The sequence below is a fragment of the Salvelinus fontinalis genome, chromosome 6, assembly GCF_029448725.1.
Source record: "Salvelinus fontinalis isolate EN_2023a chromosome 6, ASM2944872v1, whole genome shotgun sequence".
NCBI classification, from domain to species: Eukaryota; Metazoa; Chordata; class Actinopteri; order Salmoniformes; family Salmonidae; genus Salvelinus; species Salvelinus fontinalis.
Window position 1 is genome coordinate 31,256,116 of NC_074670.1, and position 20,626 is coordinate 31,276,741.

General features: G+C 46.4%; 1 protein-coding gene across 1 annotated transcript in view; it reads left to right on the forward strand.

Annotated features, from left to right (window-relative positions):
• Positions 1-20,626, forward strand: part of LOC129857658 (neural-cadherin-like) — a 109,228-nt gene that overhangs the window by 54,100 nt on the left and 34,502 nt on the right. The window contains exons 5-11 of the mRNA XM_055926123.1: positions 5,480-5,591; positions 11,612-11,861; positions 13,118-13,260; positions 14,562-14,734; positions 15,447-15,615; positions 15,841-16,011; positions 17,092-17,264. Of these exons, the coding sequence (XP_055782098.1) occupies positions 5,480-5,591; positions 11,612-11,861; positions 13,118-13,260; positions 14,562-14,734; positions 15,447-15,615; positions 15,841-16,011; positions 17,092-17,264 (1,191 nt within the window). The remainder of the gene's footprint in view (positions 1-5,479; positions 5,592-11,611; positions 11,862-13,117; positions 13,261-14,561; positions 14,735-15,446; positions 15,616-15,840; positions 16,012-17,091; positions 17,265-20,626) is intronic.

Genomic DNA, 20,626 nt, shown 5'->3' on the forward strand with positions numbered 1-20,626 from the left:
TCAGCTGTGGTCACATAATGGAGAACAACAGTATGGCGAGTCAGCCATGGTCACATAATGGAGAACAACAGTATGGAGAATCAGCCGTGGTCACATAATGGAGAACAACGGTATGGAGAGTCAGCCGTGGTCACATAATGGAGAACAACAGTATGGAGAGTCAGCCGTGGTCACATAATGGAGAACAACAGTATGGCGAGTCAGCCATGGTCACATAATGGAGAACAACAGTATGGAGAATCAGCCGTGGTCACATAATGGAGAACAACAGTATGGAGAGTCAGCCGTGGTCACATAATGGAGAACAACAGTATGGAGAGTCAGCCATGGTCACATAATGGAGAACAACAGTATGGAGAGTCAGCCATGGTCACATAATGGAGAACAACAGTATGGAGAGTCAGCCGTGGTCACATAATGGAGAACAACAGTATGGAGAGTCAGCCGTGGTCACATAATGGAGAACAACGGTATGGAGAGTCAGCCGTGGTCACATAATGGAGAACAACAGTAAGGAGAGTCAGCCGTGGTCACATAATGGAGAACAACAGTATGGAGAGTCAGCCATGGTCACATAATGGAGAACAACAGCATGGAGAGTCAGCCGTGGTCACATAATGGAGAACAACAGTATGGAGAGTCAGCCGTGGTCACATAATGGAGAACAACAGTATGGAGAGTCAGCCATGGTCACATAATGGAGAACAACAGTATGGAGAGTCAGCCGTGGTCACATAATGGAGAACAACAGTATGGAGAGTCAGCCGTGGTCACATAATGGAGAACAACAGTATGGAGTCAGCCGTGGTCACATAATGGAGAACAACAGTATGGATAGCCAGCCGTGGTCACATAATGGAGAACAACAGTATGGCGAGTCAGCCATGGTCACATAATGGAGAACAACAGTATGGAGAGTCAGCCGTGGTCACATAATGGAGAACAACAGTATGGAGAGTCAGCCGTGGTCACATAATGGAGAACAACAGTATGGTGAGTCAGCCATGGTCACATAATGGAGAACAACAGTATGGAGAGTCAGCCATGGTCACATAATGGAGAACAACAGTATGGAGAGTCAGCCATGGTCACATAATGGAGAACAACAGTATGGAGTCAGCTGTGGTCACATAATGGAGAACAACAGTATGGAGAGTCAGCCATGGTCACATAATGGAGAACAACAGTATGGAGTCAGCTGTGGTCACATAATGGAGAACAACAGTATGGAGTCAGCCGTGGTCACATAATGGAGAACAACAGTATGGATAGCCAGCCGTGGTCACATAATGGAGAACAACAGTATGGAGAGTCAGCCGTGGTCACATAATGGAGAACAACAGTATGGCGAGTCAGCCATGGTCACATAATGGAGAACAACAGTATGGATAGCCAGCCGTGGTCACATAATGGAGAACAACAGTATGGAGAGTCAGCCGTGGTCACATAATGGAGAACAACAGTATGGAGAGTCATCCGTGGTCACATAATGGAGAACAACAGTATGGAGTCAGCTGTGGTCACATAATGGAGAACAACAGTATGGAGAGTCAGCCGTGGTCACATAATGGAGAACAACGGTATGGAGAGTCAGCCGTGGTCACATAATGGAGAACAACGGTATGGAGAGTCAGCCGTGGTCACATAATGGAGAACAACAGTATGGAGAGTCAGCCGTGGTCACATAATGGAGAACAACAGTATGGAGAGTCAGCCGTGGTCACATAATGGAGAACAACAGTATGGAGAGTCAGCCGTGGTCACATAATGGAGAACAACAGTATGGAGAGTCAGCCATGGTCACATAATGGAGAACAACAGTATGGAGAGTCAGCCGTGGTCACATAATGGAGAACAACAGTATGGAGAGTCAGCCATGGTCACATAATGGAGAACAACAGTATGGAGAGTCAGCCGTGGTCACATAATGGAGAACAACAGTATGGAGAGCCAGCCGTGGTCACATAATGGAGAACAACAGTATGGAGAGTCAGCCGTGGTCACATAATGGAGAACAACAGTATGGAGAGTCAGCCGTGGTCACATAATGGAGAACAACAGTATGGAGAGTCAGCCGTGGTCACATAATGGAGAACAACAGTATGGAGAGTCAGCCGTGGTCACATAATGGAGAACAACAGTATGGAGAGTCAGCCGTGGTCACATAATGGAGAACAACAGTATGGAGAGTCAGCCGTGGTCACATAATGGAGAACAACAGTATGGAGAGTCAGCCGTGGTCACATAATGGAGAACAACAGTATGGAGAGTCAGCCATGGTCACATAATGGAGAACAACAGTATGGAGAGTCAGCCGTGGTCACATAATGGAGAACAACAGTATGGAGAGTCAGCCATGGTCACATAATGGAGAACAACAGTATGGAGAGTCAGCCATGGTCACATAATGGAGAACAACGGTATGGAGAGTCAGCCGTGGTCACATAATGGAGAACAACAGTATGGAGAGTCAGCCATGGTCACATAATGGAGAACAACAGTATGGAGAGTCAGCCGTGGTCACATAATGGAGAACAACAGTATGGAGTCAGCCAGTGTAGCATGGTGATTCTGTTCAGGTGATTGGACTGTGGCCTCAGTGGCGAGTTTGGAAATAGAAATAGCTTCAGTGCAGATACAGTGAAGACTATGGAAATTCTGGGTAAAAAGACAGACAATTGTTGTTTTTATTTATTCAGAAGGTTGTTTATCTTTGCTATCCTATTATGTGAAGATAATCATCTCAGGCTTTACAATTAACATCATATTGTATGACGTCTCCCTCAGATTTAAAAATAACCTTTTACCTAAATGAGAACAGGTGTGTCCTAACCCCTTGTTTGGCTTCAGTTTCCTTTCCCACAAGGGCAGTTGAGGTAAGCTGTTGTGAAACTGGCGTATTGGAATCCCCCGGGGTGGCCATCTTTGTTTGTCAGATGCTCACATCCACTGATTGAGTTGTTTAGATGGACTTGGCAACCAGGCAGGACACTGTGGCCAACGTGTGCCTGGCAACCAGGCAGGACACTGTGGCCAACGTGTGCCTGGCAACCAGGCAGGACACTGTGGCCAACGTGTGCCTGGCAACCAGGCAGGACACTGTGGCCAACGTGTGCCGGACACAGAGGAACGCTTTGGCACCACAAACACACACACACAAACAAACATGTACAACGTGAGTAGACAAACACAGAAACTCTTGCATGTTCACACACATGCATTAAACACAGATGTAACAGTGCACACGTACAGACACAACACACACCAACATAAACAGGCTCCGCAATCTGGAAATAAGCTGGGCACCAGTCACAGTCACCTTCCTCTGTCCAAAACTCACACCGTCTGTGGTCAACTCACACCGTCTCTGCCTCTGTTTCTCTCTCTCTCTGCTATCATTAATACAAGCCCATTGGGTAGGAGTATGAAGAGGAGCAGGCATCCCATAGAGTTCCATGTCTCTTTCCCTCTCTCTCCTCCCCATCTCTCTCCGCTCCCAGCTTCTCCTTCTAATCTTCCTTAAGCACTTGTACTAGCTCTTAGTATCACTAATACTCTCACTTTCTGCCACGCACACAGACGCACACACAACACACACACACACAAACACACACACATACACAGTACGGCAGCAGTATGAGACCAGGCTCCTGTTGGACCAGGCTCACGGTGTGTGGCGGCTCTCCAAGAGGGTCTTAACAGACAGGGTGTTTTTCTAACAGGGATTGGGAACCCCAGGGAGTGTTGGTGATTAGGTATGAGTGAGAGGGGGATCCAGTCTGCCGGGTTTGGAGGAGTGGAGAGAGGGAGGGCTTCATAGTGTTACCCACAGGATAGAACGTAGAAATAGTGGCAAGAATGGACAGCTCTCTGTTTTAAATCAGTCTGATTGAATTGATGCACTAGGGGAAGAGTCAGACATTTTGTGTCAGTCTATCGATGCCAAGCATAACCTTATTGTTTGGAGTTTGGAGTTATTGTTGTCTTTGGAGCGAATCCTAACTTCCACATAAGTCGAATTTTCACTTAGTCTCGCATTGACATCAAGTTTGGATTTCAATTATTTGTGGCCTCCCGAGTGGAGCAGCAGTCTAAGGCATTGCATCTCAGTGCTAGAGGCATCACTACAGACCCTGGTTCGATCCCAGGCTGTATCACAACCGGCCGTGATCGGGAGAACTATGAGGTAGCGCACAATTTGCCCAACGTTCACCGAGTTAGACGAGGGTTTGGCCTACCAGGATTTCCTTGTCCCATCGCGCTCTAGCGACTCCTTGTGGCGGGCCGGGCGCCTGCAAGCTGACTTCGGTCACTAGCTGAATGGTGTTTCCTCCTACACATTGGTGCGACTGGCTTCCGGGTTAAGCGAGCAGTGTGTCAAGAAGCAGCGGGCCTTGGCATGGTCGTTTTTCGGAGGACGTATCGCTCTCTCCCGAGTCCGTATGGGAGTTGCAGTGATGGGACAAGACTGTAACTACCAATTGAATATAACTTAAAAGCTGTAAAAGTACAAAAAAAGGATTTCAATTTGCCTCAGATTTTGAAGGTTTGTCAAATATGGTGTTGGAGTTTTTGCATTTTCAAAGTTCCAATGAAGTTTGTGTTAGTTCCTTCATTTCAGACTGACAGTGTGGGAGTTGATGTGAGTGTGTTGAGTGTGTTAGCCTAGTCATAGTTCCATACTGGGGCCCACGCTGGCTTCTCCAGCCCCCTGTCTGCCATGGCTGCTCTGTGTGCCCACCTCTCTCCCCTGGGGAGCAGCAGTCTACCCCCTGGCACATCTGGTCCCCAGAGATAACACCCCCATGTGGGAGACTGGAGGGGGAGGATCCAGCATGACTAACACTGCTCAGGGAACCTCTGGACTACCCCGCCTCTCTTTACCTCTCTCACTCTCTTTCCCTACCTATCTCTCTAACTCAATCTCTACCACCATCCTGCCCCATCATTATCTATCTTTTCCTCTTTCTGCCCCCCCTTTCTTTCTCTCTGTCGCTATCTTCCTAGGTTTTCTTTCTCTCTTTTTCTCTTCCCCCTTAATTATCTCTCTCTCCTTTGGATCTCTCTGTCTTCCTTACGCCTCAGGACTGTCATATTTACAGCTATAAAAAAATGATGTGTGTGTGCACAGAGATTCAGTGTAAATGTGTGTGCATGCATCTGTAAGAGTGAGTGTGTGTGTTTGCGTGTGCACGCGTGAGCGTTTGTGTGATGTTGTGTTCCGCTTGGCCGGGGAGCGGCTCAGAGGGTTGGGGTGCAGCTGTGCCTGACTACCACTAGGTCCTCGCCCTCCCACGCACATTTATATTAACCCAGCCAACACGCCCGAGAAAACACACATACACACAAACACTCACATACACATTCACATATCTTGTAAATGACTGTCATCTGAAAGCTTCACACAAAGAAGAACTTCCACAGACACCAGCCCATCGCCGCTCCAAGTTAACCCTTTCTCCTCTGTCCTTCCCTATAGGTGGTGGTTCACATCACAGATGAGAATGACTGCACCCCAGAATTCCTCCACTCCATTTACAGCCGGGATAACATTCCCGAAGCCACCGCGCCTGGAACATCACTGCTACAAGGTGAGACATCGGTGGAGGTTCTATGTGGGACATAAAGTCCATAACATACGTAGAGACACACACACAGACACACAGACAGAGAGACACACAGACAGAGACCCACAGACACACAAACAGAGACACACAGACACACAGAGACACACAGACACACAGAGACACACAGACACACAGAGACACACAGACAGACAGAGACACACAGACAGACAGAGACACACAGACAGACAGTACATAACAGACAGACAGACAGTACATAACAGACAGACAGTACATAACAGACAGACAGAGACACAGACAGACAGACAGGCAGACAGAGACAGACAGACAGACAGACAGACAGACAGACAGACAGACAGACAGACAGACAGACAGACAGACAGACAGAGACAGACAGACAGACAGACAGACAGAGAGACAGACAGAGAGACAGACAGACAGACAGAGAGACAGACAGACAGACAGACAGACAGACAGACAGACAGACAGAGACACACAGACAGACAGACAGTACATAACAGACAGACAGTACATACAGTAACAGTGTATACAGTGCCTTCAGAAAGTATTCAGACCCCTTTACTTTTTCCACATTTTGTTACATTACAGCCTTATTCTAAATTGTTTTTTTCCCTCGTCAATCTACACACTATACCCCATAACAGGATTTTAGCCATTTTTGCTCATTTATAAAAAATAAAAAAAAACGGAAATATAACATTTACATGAGTATTCAGACCCTTTACTCAGTAGTTTGTTGAAGCACCTTCGGCAGCGATTACAATATTGAGTCTTCTTGGGTTTGACGCTACAAGCTTGGCACACCTGTATTTGGGGAGTTTCTTCCATTCTTCTCTGCAGATCCTCTCAAGCTCTGTCAGGTTGGATGGTGAGCGTTGCTGCACAGCTAATTTCAGATCTCTCCAGAGATATTCGATCAGGTTCAAGTCCGGGCTCTGGCTGGGCCACTCAAGGACATTCAGAGACTTGTCCCAAAGCCACTCCTGTGTTGTCTTGGCTGTGTACTTAGGGTCGTTGTCCTATTGGAAGGTGAACATTCACCCCAGTCGGAGGTCCTGAGCGCTCTAGAGCAGGTTTTCATCAAGGATCTCTCTGTACTTTGCTCTGTTCATCTTTGCCTCGATCCTGACTAGTCTCCCAGTCCCTACCACTGAAAAACACCCCCACAGCATGATGCTGCCACCACCATGCTTCACCGTATGGATGGTGCCAGGTTTCCTCCAGACGTGACGCTTGGCATTCAGGCCAAGGAGTTCAATCTTGGTTTCATCAGACCAGCAATCTTGTTTTTAATGGTCTGAGAGTCTTCAGGTGCCTTTTGGCAAACTCCAAGCGGGCTGTCATGTGCCTTTTACTGAGGAGTGGCTTCCGTCTGGCCACTCTACCATAAAGGCCTGATTGGTGGAGTGCTGCAGAGATGGTTGTCCTTCTGGAAGGTTCTCCCATCTCCACAGAGGAACTCTAGAGCTCTGTCAGAGTGACCATCAAGTTCTTGGTCACCTCCCTGACCAAGCCCCTTCTCCCCCGAATGCTCAGTTCAGCCACTCTAAGAAGAGTTTTGGTGGTTCCAAACATCTTCCATTTAAGAATGATGGAGCCCACTTTGTTCTTGAGGACCTTCAGTGCTGCAGACATTTTTTAGTACCCTTCCCCAGATCTGTGCCTCAACACAATCCTGTCTCTGAGCTCTACGGACAATTCCTTCAACCCCATGACTTGGTTTTTGCTCGGACATGCACTGTCAACTGTGGGATCTTATATAGACAGGTGTGGGCCTTTCCACATCATGTCCAATCAATTGAATTTAGCACAGGTGGACTCCAATCAAGTTGTAGAAATATCTTAAGGATGATCAATGGAAACAGGATGCACCTGAGCTCAATTTCAAGTCTCATAGCAAAGGGGCTGAATTCTTATGTAAATAAGATATTTCTGTTTTTTTTATTTAATTCATTTGCAAAAAAATCTAAAAACCTGTTTTCACTTTGTCATTATAGGGTATTGTGTGTAGATCACTGAGGATTATTTTTTTTTAAATCCATTTTAGAATTAAGGCTGTAACGTAACAAAATGTGGAAAAAGTCAAGGGGTCTGTATACTTTCCGAAGGCACTGTAACAGACAGACAGACAGACAGACAGACACACAGACACACAGACACACAGACAGACAGACAGACAGACAGACAGACAGACAGACAGACAGACAGTAACAGACAGTGGGTGATGCCCTCTGTGTGAGATGTTGATAGCCAGGCTTGGTTGGTGGACAGACACCCTGAGGGTTGAGGAGAGGGTGACCTCTACTAAAGGCTGGCCATAATGGAATGGGCTGCTCTTATCACCCTGCCTGTCCCAGACCTGATCCTATCACAGTAATTGAAAGGGTTTTGCGCCCACTCACAATGGATGACTATGTGCCATGGTTTAACCACCGGCTACTCTTTTATAGAGGAAGGGAAGGGAGGAGTGGGCAACCCTTTGGGAGGTTAGATAGACGAGCGTGTGCTTTGTGCCGTTCATGCACAGGTATGTTCAGTCAATGTGCTACCATGTCAGTGCATGCATCTTTGTCCCATTCTATGTGACCTCAACTCTATTGCACACACCACACGTTAAATGCGAGACCGACAATGAGGTTGGCTTTGCTGCTTGTCACACTGCATTAGGTTCTGGGATCAAATTATCAATGCTAATGGATAGCAGGCTAACAGCTAGCCTCCCTGGGAGTGCTTGAGCAGTCTTCCCCCACTGAGCCATGAGGAGAAGAGGGAGAGGAGGAGACAACCCATTTTTCAAGTGTGTGTGTGTGTGTGTGTGTGTGTGTGTGTGTGTGTGTGTGTGTGTGTGTGTGTGTGTGTGTGTGTGTGTGTGTGTGTGTGTGTGTGTGTGTGTGTGTGTGTGTGTGTGTGTGTGTGTGTGAGCCAGAGAGAAGAGAATGGCCGAATTGCTTACCAGCCTTTAATTCTGTCTTTGTTCTCAGCTTAAGCCAATCGGCTTTAGCGAGGGATGGAGAAAATAGAGAGACAAAAAGAAAAGAGAGAACGAGAGAGTAAGACAGGATGATCTAGTGGCCGCAGCATGCTTTCTGAAGCAGATGCACACGTTGGCATGGGCCCGGCTGTGTGTGTGTCTCTGTGTGTCTGTGTGTGTGTCTCTGTGTGTCTGTGTGTTTGTCTCTGTGTGTCTGTGCATGTGCTTATGAAAATTCAATTATGGTGAATATGCAACTTTTTTGCATATCGCCATGTCGACAGACGCGCCTGTCACTCTGTGTCACTCACTCACGCAGTGGAGACTCCCCCTGCATGCAGAGCACGCGCGCGTGCGCGTGTGTGTGTGCGCACGTGCGCGTGTGTGTTTGTAGTATTTGTATGTGAATGGATAGTTTAATTTCGAGCTTTAGAATGTATAGTTTGATTAAAAGCTTTAGAATGGATAGTTTGATTAAAAGCTTTAGAATGGATAGTTTGATTAAAAGCTTTAGAATGGATAGTTTGATTTCAAGCTTTAGAATGGATAGTTTGATTTCAAGCTTTAGAATGGATAGTTTGATTAAAAGCTTTAGAATGGATAGTTTGATTAAAAGCTTTAGAATGGGTAGTTTAATTAAAAGCTTTAGAATGGATAGTTTGATTAAAAGCTTTAGAATGGATAGTTTGATTAAAAGCTTTAGAATGGATAGTTTGATTAAAAGCTTTAGAATGGATAGTTTGATTAAAAGCTTTAGAATGGATAGTTTGATTAAAAGCTTTAGAATGGATAGTTTGATTTCGAGCTTTAGAATGGATAGTTTGATTTCAAGCTTTAGAATGGATAGTTTGATTAAAAGCTTTAGAATGGATAGTTTGATTAAAAGCTTTAGAATGGATGGTTTGATTTCAGATGCAGCGAGAGAAAAAAACTGAGAAAGAGGCGAGCATGAGGGAAAGAGATAGTCAGGAGAAAGAGATAAGGATAGAGAGAGAAAGATAGAGAGAGGGGATGATTATTGTTGTTTACCTTAAGTCAGGATTAGTCTATAAATTGGGCCTTGGTTTTTAATGGAAGCTAGCAGTGAGTGACGGGGAAATCTGCCTCTCCAATTATCTAGCAGAAATGTCTCAGGAAGGATTTAGCAGAGTAGGGAGGCGAACAACCCCCCCCCCCCCCACACACACACACACACACCCACACACAAACCCCTCAGCTAGCCAGAATCGCTCGCCTAGCCTCTCCCCATATTCCTATGTTTAATTTAGCTACCGCTGCAACTCCAATACTCCTGCCTATGCATTAAAAATGCTAATAAGTAGCCTGAAGATATATTATATTAGTCTGTGTATATTTAATGAACCTTCTGTTTCAATCCTGGCCTTAAGCTCCCCTTCTCTCACACACATGAACACACACAAACACACACATACACACATGAACACACACACACAAACACATACACACATACACACACTCTCTCTCGCTCTAACCCCCCCCCCCCCCCCCCCCCTCCGCAACAGGTTCATGTGTGAGTGAGAGAACTAATGGGATAGAGGGAGGAAGAGGGAGAAGTAGAAAGAGATGATGGAATGATGAGAGATGGAAGAGAAGCAGTGAGTCAGCCAGTATACAACTGCTTATTTGCGTCATTCTGTGTACATGTGGGCGTGAGCATTTCTACATGCACGTGTGTACATTAACAAACACTTGTCTGTGTCTGTGTGTGGAACACACGCTCTCTCTCGCCCTGAGGGCTAATTCATTACAACTGGGCTCTGGCTCTTTGGCTAATGACAGCATAGCCTTCTTGAAGTTGGACTGTTTGATGTGGGCCTGTCGACAGCATGACTCCAGTCTAACACTAGCCAATACTCAGTACATACAGTAGGTCTACAGTACAGCTGGTGTTATCACACACACTTCATACACCACTGGCCTCCATTATGTCTCTTTTAACACCACCGACGGCTTAAATTCACCTACTATACAATGGCAAGGAGCTGGGAGGGGGGGGGGAGGGGGACACGGAAGGGTGGAAGACTACTTTAAGTCGTTAAGACTAATGCATGTCGCTCTGGATAAGAGCATCTGTTAAATGACTAAGATGTGAAAAATGTCAAATGTAAGGCTACACACAGACTACTAGATAAATGATTACCAAATTGTGTGTGTGTGCGTGTGTGCGTGTGTGCGTGTGTGCGTGTGTGTGTGTGTGTGTGTGTGTGTGTGTGTGTGTGTGTGTGTGTGTGTGTGTGTGTGTGTGTGTGTGTGTGTGTGCGTGCGTGCGTGCGTGCCACTGAGTATTTCTGTTGGTCGTTTCCTTCTTCGCAAAACTGGAATAATGATATCCAATGTGTACAAGCTGATTATAAAGATAATGACTTCCTCCTGTCTTCCTCCTGTCTTTCTCCTGTCTTCCTCCTGTCTTCCTCCTATCTTTCACCTGTCTTCCTCCTGTCTTCCTCCTGTCTTTCTCCTGTCTTTCTCCTGTCTTTCTCCTGTCTTCCTCCTGTCTTCCTCCTGTCTTTCTCCTGTCTTCCTCCTGTCTTTCTCCTGTCTTCCTCCTGTCTTCCTCCTGTCTTTCTCCTGTCTTCCTCCTGTCTTTCTCCTGTCTTCCTCCTGTCTTTCTCCTGTCTTCCTCCTGTCTTCCTCCTGTCTTTCTCCTGTCTTTCTCCTGTCTTCCTCCTGTCTTTCTCCTGTCGTCCTCCTGTCTTTCTCCTGTCTTCCTCCTGTCTTCCTCCTGTCTTTCTCCTGTCTTTCTCCTATCTTTCTCCTGTCTTTCTCCTGTCTTTCTCCTGTCTTTCTCCTGTCTTTCTCCTGTCTTCCTCCTGTCTTCCTCCTGTCTTTCTCCTGTCTTCCTCCTGTCTTCCTCCTGTCTTTCTCCTGTCTTTCTCCTATCTTTCTCCTGTCTTTCTCCTGTCTTTCTCCTGTCTTTCTCCTGTCTTTCTCCTGTCTTTCTCCTGTCTTTCTCCTGTCTTTCTCCTGTCTTCCTCCTGTCTTCCTCTTCTCATCCTCCTGTCTTCCTCTCTAGTTCTAGCGAGGGACTGTGACACAGGGCTCAACTCAGAGCTCTCCTACTTCATCCAGAGTCCCGACTTTGCCATCTCTTCCAGGGGCGTGGTCAGCCCCAGCCAACGGTTGGACTACGAGCGGCCCAATCACATGTACGAGTTTGTGGTGGTTGCTGTGGACAACGGGACTCCACCCCGCACCGGGACCGCCTCCATCCGGTTCAGAATGGCCAATACCAACGACGAGGCTCCCATCTTCTCTCAAGCTGTGTATGTTCTCCATCTATCTGTTTCTCCCTCTCTAACTCCCCCTTTTCTCCTCTCATTTCTCCTCTTTTATCCTATGCCACTGTGCTGGTTGGCTGCTCTTCCTCCCCCATTCATACACTCACACTCTCCCTCCCTTTTACTCGACTCTACACCCTCTACCAGTGGAAGTTGTTACTCAGAGCAGAATTCTATCCAGTTAGTCCCTGCCCCCCTTCCATCACACACACAACCATACATCCACACACACACAACCATACATCCACACACACACAACCAAACATCCACACACACACAACCATACATCCACACACACACAACCATACATCCACACACACACAACCATACATCCACACACACACAACCATACATCCACACACACACAACCATACATCCACACACACACAACCATACATCCACACACACACAACCATACATCTACACACACACAACCATACATCCACACACACACAACCATACATCCATACATCCACACACACAACTCCCTCTTTAGTCCTATGAGGTGGCATTTGGCTAGCGCAGCCACAGGCAGAGCGAACCATTTGGAGCCATGCAGAGATATAGCAGCATGCCAACAGTGACACACTAGCACACAGAGAGAGACACAGTGAGACTTTAGCCTTGCCACATGCCTACAGAGGATGGGCCAATTCATTAAACATGGTGTGTGTGTGTGTGTGTGTGTGTGTGTGTGTGTGTGTGTGTGTGTGTGTGTGTGTGTGTGTGTGTGTGTGTGTGTGTGTGTGTGTGTGTGTGTGTGTGTGTGTGTGTGTGTGTGTGTGTGTGTGTGTGTGTGTGGGGGGCAGGACTAGTCCATGGTACCAGAAGAGACGCTTCAGAGGGCTGGGGAGGGAAACAGATGGTAGGGTTTGGGGATCTTCCTGAGCTACGGCAGGTTTTCTCTCATCCCTCTGCAAAAATACCTATTGAAGAAATGAATAAATGATGAAAGAAAATACATGCAAATTAAATGTAATGCCAATTACATAATATAATAATAATGACTGTATGAATATTTGTTTTATAAATCTCTCTCTCTTCCCCCCTCCCTCTCTCTTCTTTCTTTCTTTCTTTCTTTCTCTCTTTCTTTCTTTCTTTCTTTCTATCATCTATATATCTATCTATCTATCTATCTAATCTCTCTCTCTCTCTGTCTCTCTCTCTGTCTCTCTCTCACACACACTCCCCCCCCCCCCCTCTCTCTACCTTTCTCTCTCTCTCTCTCTCTCTGTCTGCAGCTATAAGACGTTCTTGTCGGAGGACGCTGGTCCTGACACTCTGGTGGCCATTGTCCACGCCAATGACCCTGATGGAGACGGGGTCTCTTACGCCATCACTGGCGGCAATGAGGACAGTAACTTTGAGCTGGACAACCAGAAGGGTGCGTAGAGTTGACAGTGTTGTATTTCCAAGGGCTTGTATGGAGAAGGACTGGAGAAGGTATAACGTAGTGGTTCTATAGTAAGGCATTCAGACACACATGAAAACACAGGCAGACAAACGAACAGTCATATGCATGTATGGAGATAAACAGACATTCTTAAACCCTAACGCATAAATATAGATGAACTCTAACATGCACATACACTACTTCAGAAGGAGAAAAACCAAGAATACGCCTGGACACACACGCACACACACACACACACACACACACACACACACACACACACACACACACACACACACACACACACACACACACACACACACACACACACACACACACACACACACACACACACACACACACACACACACACACACACACACACACACACACACACACACACACACACACACACACACACACACATACACATACTTGTTATTCAGATTAGCTTGTGTTGCTGTGGTAACTTCAATTGGGGATCAAGCTCAATGCTAGGCCAGCGGGAACCCAAATCTCTAACAAGAACCCCCTCTACTCTCACACACACTTCATAGTCATACTCTCCCAGCACAGACCCTTTTATTTTCCTGTTCATCTCTGTTTGTCTTTGTGGACTCCATGTAAATAGATGTTTTGAGTCTGTCTCCTTTTGTGTGTGTGTGTGTGTGTTCATGTGTTTGTACGTGTATGTGTGTTTGTATGTGTTTGTACATAAGTCTCTCAGTCTCTCTGTGTACTGGCTTTCACACTTTCCTCACAGTCGAGTCTCTCTACGTCTGCGTCGGCAATCTTCCGGTTATCGTTTGTTTACAAGAGCCCTCTCTCGCCTCCGAGGTGGAAACACTGACTAATGCTTAAGCCCCCTGCCTTCCTTATCACCAGCCCCGCACTGCACTGCCTCTCCACCACACAGCCTATTACGGCCACACACATACACACACACAAAGATGTCCTTTGGCTTTTTCCACTGTTACCGAGGGGAAAAGTTGTCACTTCAAAGACTTAAGCTGCATTTTTATGTATATTTCTCTCGGTACTTTGGTAGACATAGTTACTTATTTATTTGTGAGGAATCTGCATTGGAGAAATGTGTCAAAAGATGTAGGGTCCTAAAGGGCTTGTTGTAGGGGATTGTAAAGGGTGGGGGCTTGGTGTAAAATATTTCCCCCCTTTGTAGTTAAAGCTACGTTTTGAGTGTTGGTTTGATTGTTTGTGTGCGTGTAGTAGGTTTGTCTGACTGCAATATGTGCTATAGTAACAAAGATGGCTGCCATTGTCTCTCTCTCTAGGCATCATCAAACTGCGGCGGAGCCCCCCTCCTATCCTGCGTGGCCCCCAGTACATCCTCAACATTACCGCCACTGATGACAACGCGGCAGACGGACCCTATCCCCTCAGTAACTCCGCCCAGGTCATAGTGGGCATCAACGACATCAACAACAACAAGCCTGTCTTTGAAGAGGTGAGGGAAGGGGGGCATTGGACACATTATGGGTGTGTGTGAAGCCTGTGTGCCGTCGAAAAATAGATGAGCGATGAGGCATATAAAGTTGCAGTGGAGATGAAAACAAGAGAGAGAGGGGCAAAGAGCGAGAAAGACTGATAGCGATAAGGAGAGAGAGAGAGAGAAAGAAAGAGAGAGAGAGTAACATAGTGACTGAGGGAGGAGAGGCAGAGGTCCACAGCACTAGGGATGAGAGAGATGACAGAAAGAGAGAGAGGAACATGCCAAGTTGCCAGTTCAAAGTAAAGACAGCTGGTGTTCTCCTCGGCGGCAGAACTCCACTCTACTGCAGTCCTGAACACTCCAGGGTCAGACCAAAATGCCCTCTTAGCATAGCTCAGATCAGCTCAGCACAGCTCGGCCCCAAAGATGAATATTTCAGCAGGGACTTGCCCACAGGGTCAGTGGGTTCCTACACGGGAGGAGGAGTGCTAAGTGTGCAAAATCTGGCAACCCGTTAGATTTGGCAACTCCTTGCACCCCACGTCATGCGTGTTAACTAGTCTTATTGTGATTGATGTTGAATGCTGGCTGGGGTAGTCACAGTCCATCTGTGCTGGTTGACCAGTGTGTCCCATTGGCTACTGGTCATTTTTAATTGGGACTTACTTTTACAACTGACAAATGCAGCATCAATGCCATAAGTGCTGTGTGAACTCTGCCCCCTCAGTGCCATAACTACAGCGTCAACACCGGTGTCCTGGAGAACCAGCCCCCTGGGACATTTGTCCTGCGCGTTCACGCCCTCGACGCAGACATGGGGGTCAACGGAGAGGTCAAATACAGGATCATGCACCGAGACGGGGCATCATCCGGCTTCGTCATCAACCCTGACACAGGTTAGAGTACAGACTACAGTCAAACTGTATCAGAACATCTCTAATTCATTGCTGTGGAATGGCTGACTGTACGTATCTAGAGGACATCAGTAACATTCAGTAAAAGACATTGTGTGTGTGTGTGTGTGTGTGTGTGTGTGTGTGTGTGTGTGTGTGTGTGTGTGTGTGTGTGTGTGTGTGTGTGTGTGTGTGTGTGTCTGTGTGTCTGTGTGTGTGTGTGTCCAGGTGTGATCAGCACCACAGTGAGTTTCGACCGCGAGCGCCAGAGAGAGTACGCCCTGTCTGTCACGGCGACAGACCTGGCCCAGGAGCCTCTCATCGGCATCTGCCAGATCACCATCCTCATCGCCGACCAGAACGACAACGACCCCAAGTTTGAGAACAGCCGCTACCAGTGTAAGGGTCACCTCTGTCACTCCTCCGTCACCTCCGTCACACCTTGGGTCATCTCCGTCACGCTCATCATTTCACCTTTGTCCTTCTCCTGTTTGGTTCAGACAATTTCATTATCAAATGTGCCTGTTGGTCTTGCCTTGTCCAATATATTAAGTCATCTTATCAAGGTATTATAACGGTATTATTTTGGCTGCTGTCTTTTAATCCCCCAATACCAAATATGGTTGTTTAGTGTTGAGTGGTGCTTAGGGGAACCAGTGTTCTCGCTAAGGGTTGCCCTGCCATAGACACAAAGGGACTGTCCCCTTATCCAAGCTTCCCTCTCCCCTCCTCCACACCTCTCCAACAAGTGCTTACTAAGCCCTTTGCCTGATATTCCACCAGGAATTAAAATGTTATTCCATTCTAAAGCGCAACAGAGGAAATTAGTTCAACCCGTCCCCCATAAAATCATATTTAAGGCCAGGGTACCAGGGATTTGTCCGTTCATGTGAGAGTTCCCTCCATCACCTTGTTGTGCCAAGTGTAGTTTAAGGTCAAAGGTTAAGTCAAAACTGTGCTTGCTCAGCAATGTCCAACAGCTCAAGGACCCAATGTCCTCTTATCCCAGTCCAATGACACTGGTTTGTAGCTTCTGTGTTATGTCTTAACAGTTTTCAAGGTAAAGCAATATTGTGAAAGGTAAGACTTAGCAGCCCCCCTGAAGTCCCAATAAACCATATGCTGATGTATATATTAAATCACAGGTAATCCTGGAAAGCTTTTAAGACTGATGAAAACGTTTACGCCTCCCTGCTCTCTCCCCTCTCTCTGTTTGTTTACCATGTGTGCAAATATGTGTGTTGATAAGCCCCATGTCAGAATCCCTTTTATCACATTAGAACAAGACTGTTGGAGTGGCTTATTAACTATTTAACTGGGAGACTGAAATGTTTCTAGGACACACGCATTTATTTCTGTTCTCTGTGACTGAAATGCGTGATTTCAGCAGGAAATTGCCACCACCGCTGCTGTTGTTATTGCTCGTGTTGATGTTTGTTGTCGGCGGCAATGTTGATGTGTTAACCCTTCATGTGGCAGACTTCCTGCGCGAGGACACGCCGGTGGGGACTAGCTTCCTGCGAGCAGCGGCACACGATGATGACCAGGGGAGTAACGCAGCTATCGCCTACTCTCTGTCCCGTCAGCAGCCGGCCTACCTGCACATCAACCCCAGCACAGGCTGGGTGTACGTCAACCACCCCATCTCACAGGTGTGTGTTTGTGTGTGTTTGGTGTGTTTGGTGTGCGTGTGTGTGTGTGTCTTCTCCTACCTTCTCCCCCTCTTCTCTATGCACTGCAGGGGAATCCTCTACCCGCTGGTCCAGTACAGGTGTTTTTACAGCCTCCTGCACTCCCCTGTGTGTGTGTGTGTGCAGCACCCCCCTTCGCTCCCTCCCTCCCAGTGTGTGTGTGTGTGTGTGTACAGCACCACCCTGTGCTCCCTCCCAGTGTATGTGTGTACACTGCACACCGATCCTTCCCACTGGCCTGATATCATCCACTGAGAATGCTGCACACCCTTCCTACCTCCCTCTGTGGATGCATATTAAACATGGCAAGGTCTGGAATAACAACAATGCCCCTGTCTCTCTATGTGTGTATATATAGCACTATGTATCTTACCCAAAGCCTGAGGAAGCATTGTATTCACACATGCATAAATATATTTACGTGTGTCTGTGGATGCGTGGGTGGGTTCGTGCACGTTTATTTCCGACATTTGGCTGTCTCCCTCCAGGCAGACAGCGTGCAGTAACGTTATATTTGTAGGGTTTGTTGACGCTGAGCTCTCTTTCTATTGTTTCGCTGTCTTCCTCATCGCTCTCTTGTTTTCTGGTTTTCCTTCATTCTCTACGTCTTCTGTTTCCTGGTCTCTGTCGCTGTATTCTCTTCATGTATTCTTGTTTTTGGTGTGGTTAGTCATTATAATTTGCTAGCTTAATTGTTTGTCAGTATTCACAGCTTATCATACTGTATGTAGGTCTACAACTGTTCAATGGATGCCATTGTTTAAAAGTGAATATCCTCTGTAAGATTTTACAGTTGAAGTCGGAAGTTTACATACACCTTAGCCAAATACATTTAAACTCAGTTTTTCACAATTTCTGACATTTAATCCTAGTAGAAATTTCCTGTCTTAGACCAGTTAGGATCACCACTTTATTTTAAGAGTGTGAAATGTCAGAATAATAGTAGAGAGAATGATTTATTTCAGCTTTTATTTCTTTCATCACATTCCCAGTGGGTCAGAAGTTTACATACACTCAATTAGTATTTGGAAGCATTGCCTTTAAATTGTTTAATTTGGGTCAAACGTTTCAGGTAGCCTTCCACAAGCTTCCCACAATAAGTTTGATTAATTTTGGCCTATTCCTCCTGACAGAGCTGGTGTAACTGAGTCAGGTTTGTAGGCCTTGCTCGCACACACTTTTTCAGTTCTGCCTACAAATGTTCTATGGGATTGAGGTCAGGGCTTTGTGATGGCCACTCCAATACCTTGACTTTGTTGTCCTTAAGCCATTTTTGCCACAACTTTGGAAGTATGCTTGGGGTCGTTGTCCATTTGGAAGACCCATTTGCGACCAAGCTTTAACTTCCTGACTGATGTCTTGAGATGTTGCTTCAATATAACCACATAATTTTCCTACCTCATGATGCCATCTATTTTGTGAAGTGCACCAGTCCCTCCTGCAGCAAAGCACCCCCACAACATGATGCTGCCACCCCATGCTTCACGGTTGGGAGGGTGTTCTTCGGCTTGCAAGCATCCCCCTTTTTCCTCCAAACATAACGATGGTCATTATGACCAAACAGTTCTATTTTTGTTTTATCAGACCAAAGGACATTTCTCCAAAAAGTACGATCTTTGTCCGCATGTGCAGTTGCAAACTGTATTCTGGCTTTTTTATGACGGTGTTGGAGCAGTGGCTTCCTTGCTGAGCGTCCTTTCAGGTTATGTCGATATAGGACTGATTTTACTGTGGATATGGATACTTTTGTATCTGTTTCCTTCACCATCTTCACAAGGTCCTTTGCTGTTGTTCTGGGATTGATTTGCACTTTCGCAACAAAGTACGTTCATCTCTAGAAGACAGAACCCGTCTCCTTCCTGAGCGGTATGATGGCTGCGTGGTCCCATGGTGTTTATACTTGCGTACTATTGTTTGTACAGATGAACGTGGTACCTTCAGGCATTTGGAAAATGCTCCCAAAAATGCTCTACAATTTTTTTTCTGAGGTCTTGGCTGATTTTGGCTGATTTTCCCATGATGTCAAGCAAAGAGGCACTGAGTTTGAAGGTAGGCCTTGAAATTCATCCACAGGTACACCTCCAATTGACTCAAATTATGTCAATTAGCCTGTCAGAAGCTTCTAAAGCCATGACATAATTTTCTGGAATTTTTCAAGCTGTTTAAAGGCACAGTCAACTTAGTGTATGTAAACTTCTGACCCACTGGAATTGTGATACAGGGAATTATAAATGAAATAATCTGTCTGTAAACAATTGTTGGGGAAATTACTTGTGTCATGCACAAAATAGATGTCCTAACCAACTTGCCAAAACTATAGTTTGTTAACAGTGTAACGCTCTGGATGTCGGGGGGTGTGAAGTCAGGCGCAGGAACAACAGAGAGTTCAATATAGTGCTTTTAATGCACAACCCGCAAACAATGTCCACACGAAAAAACACTGGGTGTAACAAACAAATGTCCCATACACGGAGGACAAAAAACCTAGTCCAAAATACAATTGATGAACGAAACAAACAAACGTTCATCTTCTCCCGAATCCAAAATTACAACTGAACAATCCCGCACAAAGAAACGTACGGGCTGGCTGACTAATAAAGCCCAACTAATTATAAATCACCTCAACACAGGTGTAACAAATAAACACATAAGGAGAGGGAGGAAAAAGAGTCAGTGGCAGCTAGTAGGCCGGTGACGACGACCGCCGAGCCCCGCCCGAACGGAAGGGGAGTCACCTTCGGTCGGAGTCGTGACAAACAGGAAATTTGTGGAGTGGTTGAAAAGCGAGTTTTAATGACTCCAACCTAAGTGTATGTAAACTTCCGACTTCAACTGTATGTACGGAATCAATAGTATCTCTGGGGAATTTGGCCATAAGATTGATATCAACTGTGATATATGTCGGGTAGAGCTATGTTGCCATTGTAGATCTTACATTGTTAGAATCTCTCTCTCTCTCTCACTCTTTCTTTCTTTCTCTCTCTCTTTCTCTCTCCCTCCCCCATTCTGCCACAGATGAGAAGGAGAAAGGGAGAGGGGGGAGAGGGTAAGAAAGGGGGGGAAGGTGGGAGGCTTGAGGTTAGGTTCTAGGTGACCCGTACCAACTAGTGAAATATTCATGCCTGATTCACATCCGACACCTTTTAGCTCTTAAGTCTGGTCTCCATCTTGAGTTGACACAGATGAGGTTTGACAGGACCGCTGAGGTTTGACAGGACCGCTGAGGTTTGACAGGACCGCTGAGGTTTGACAGGACCGCTGAGGTTTGACAGGACCGCTGAGGTTTGACAGGACCACTGAGGTTTGACAGGACCGCTGAGGTT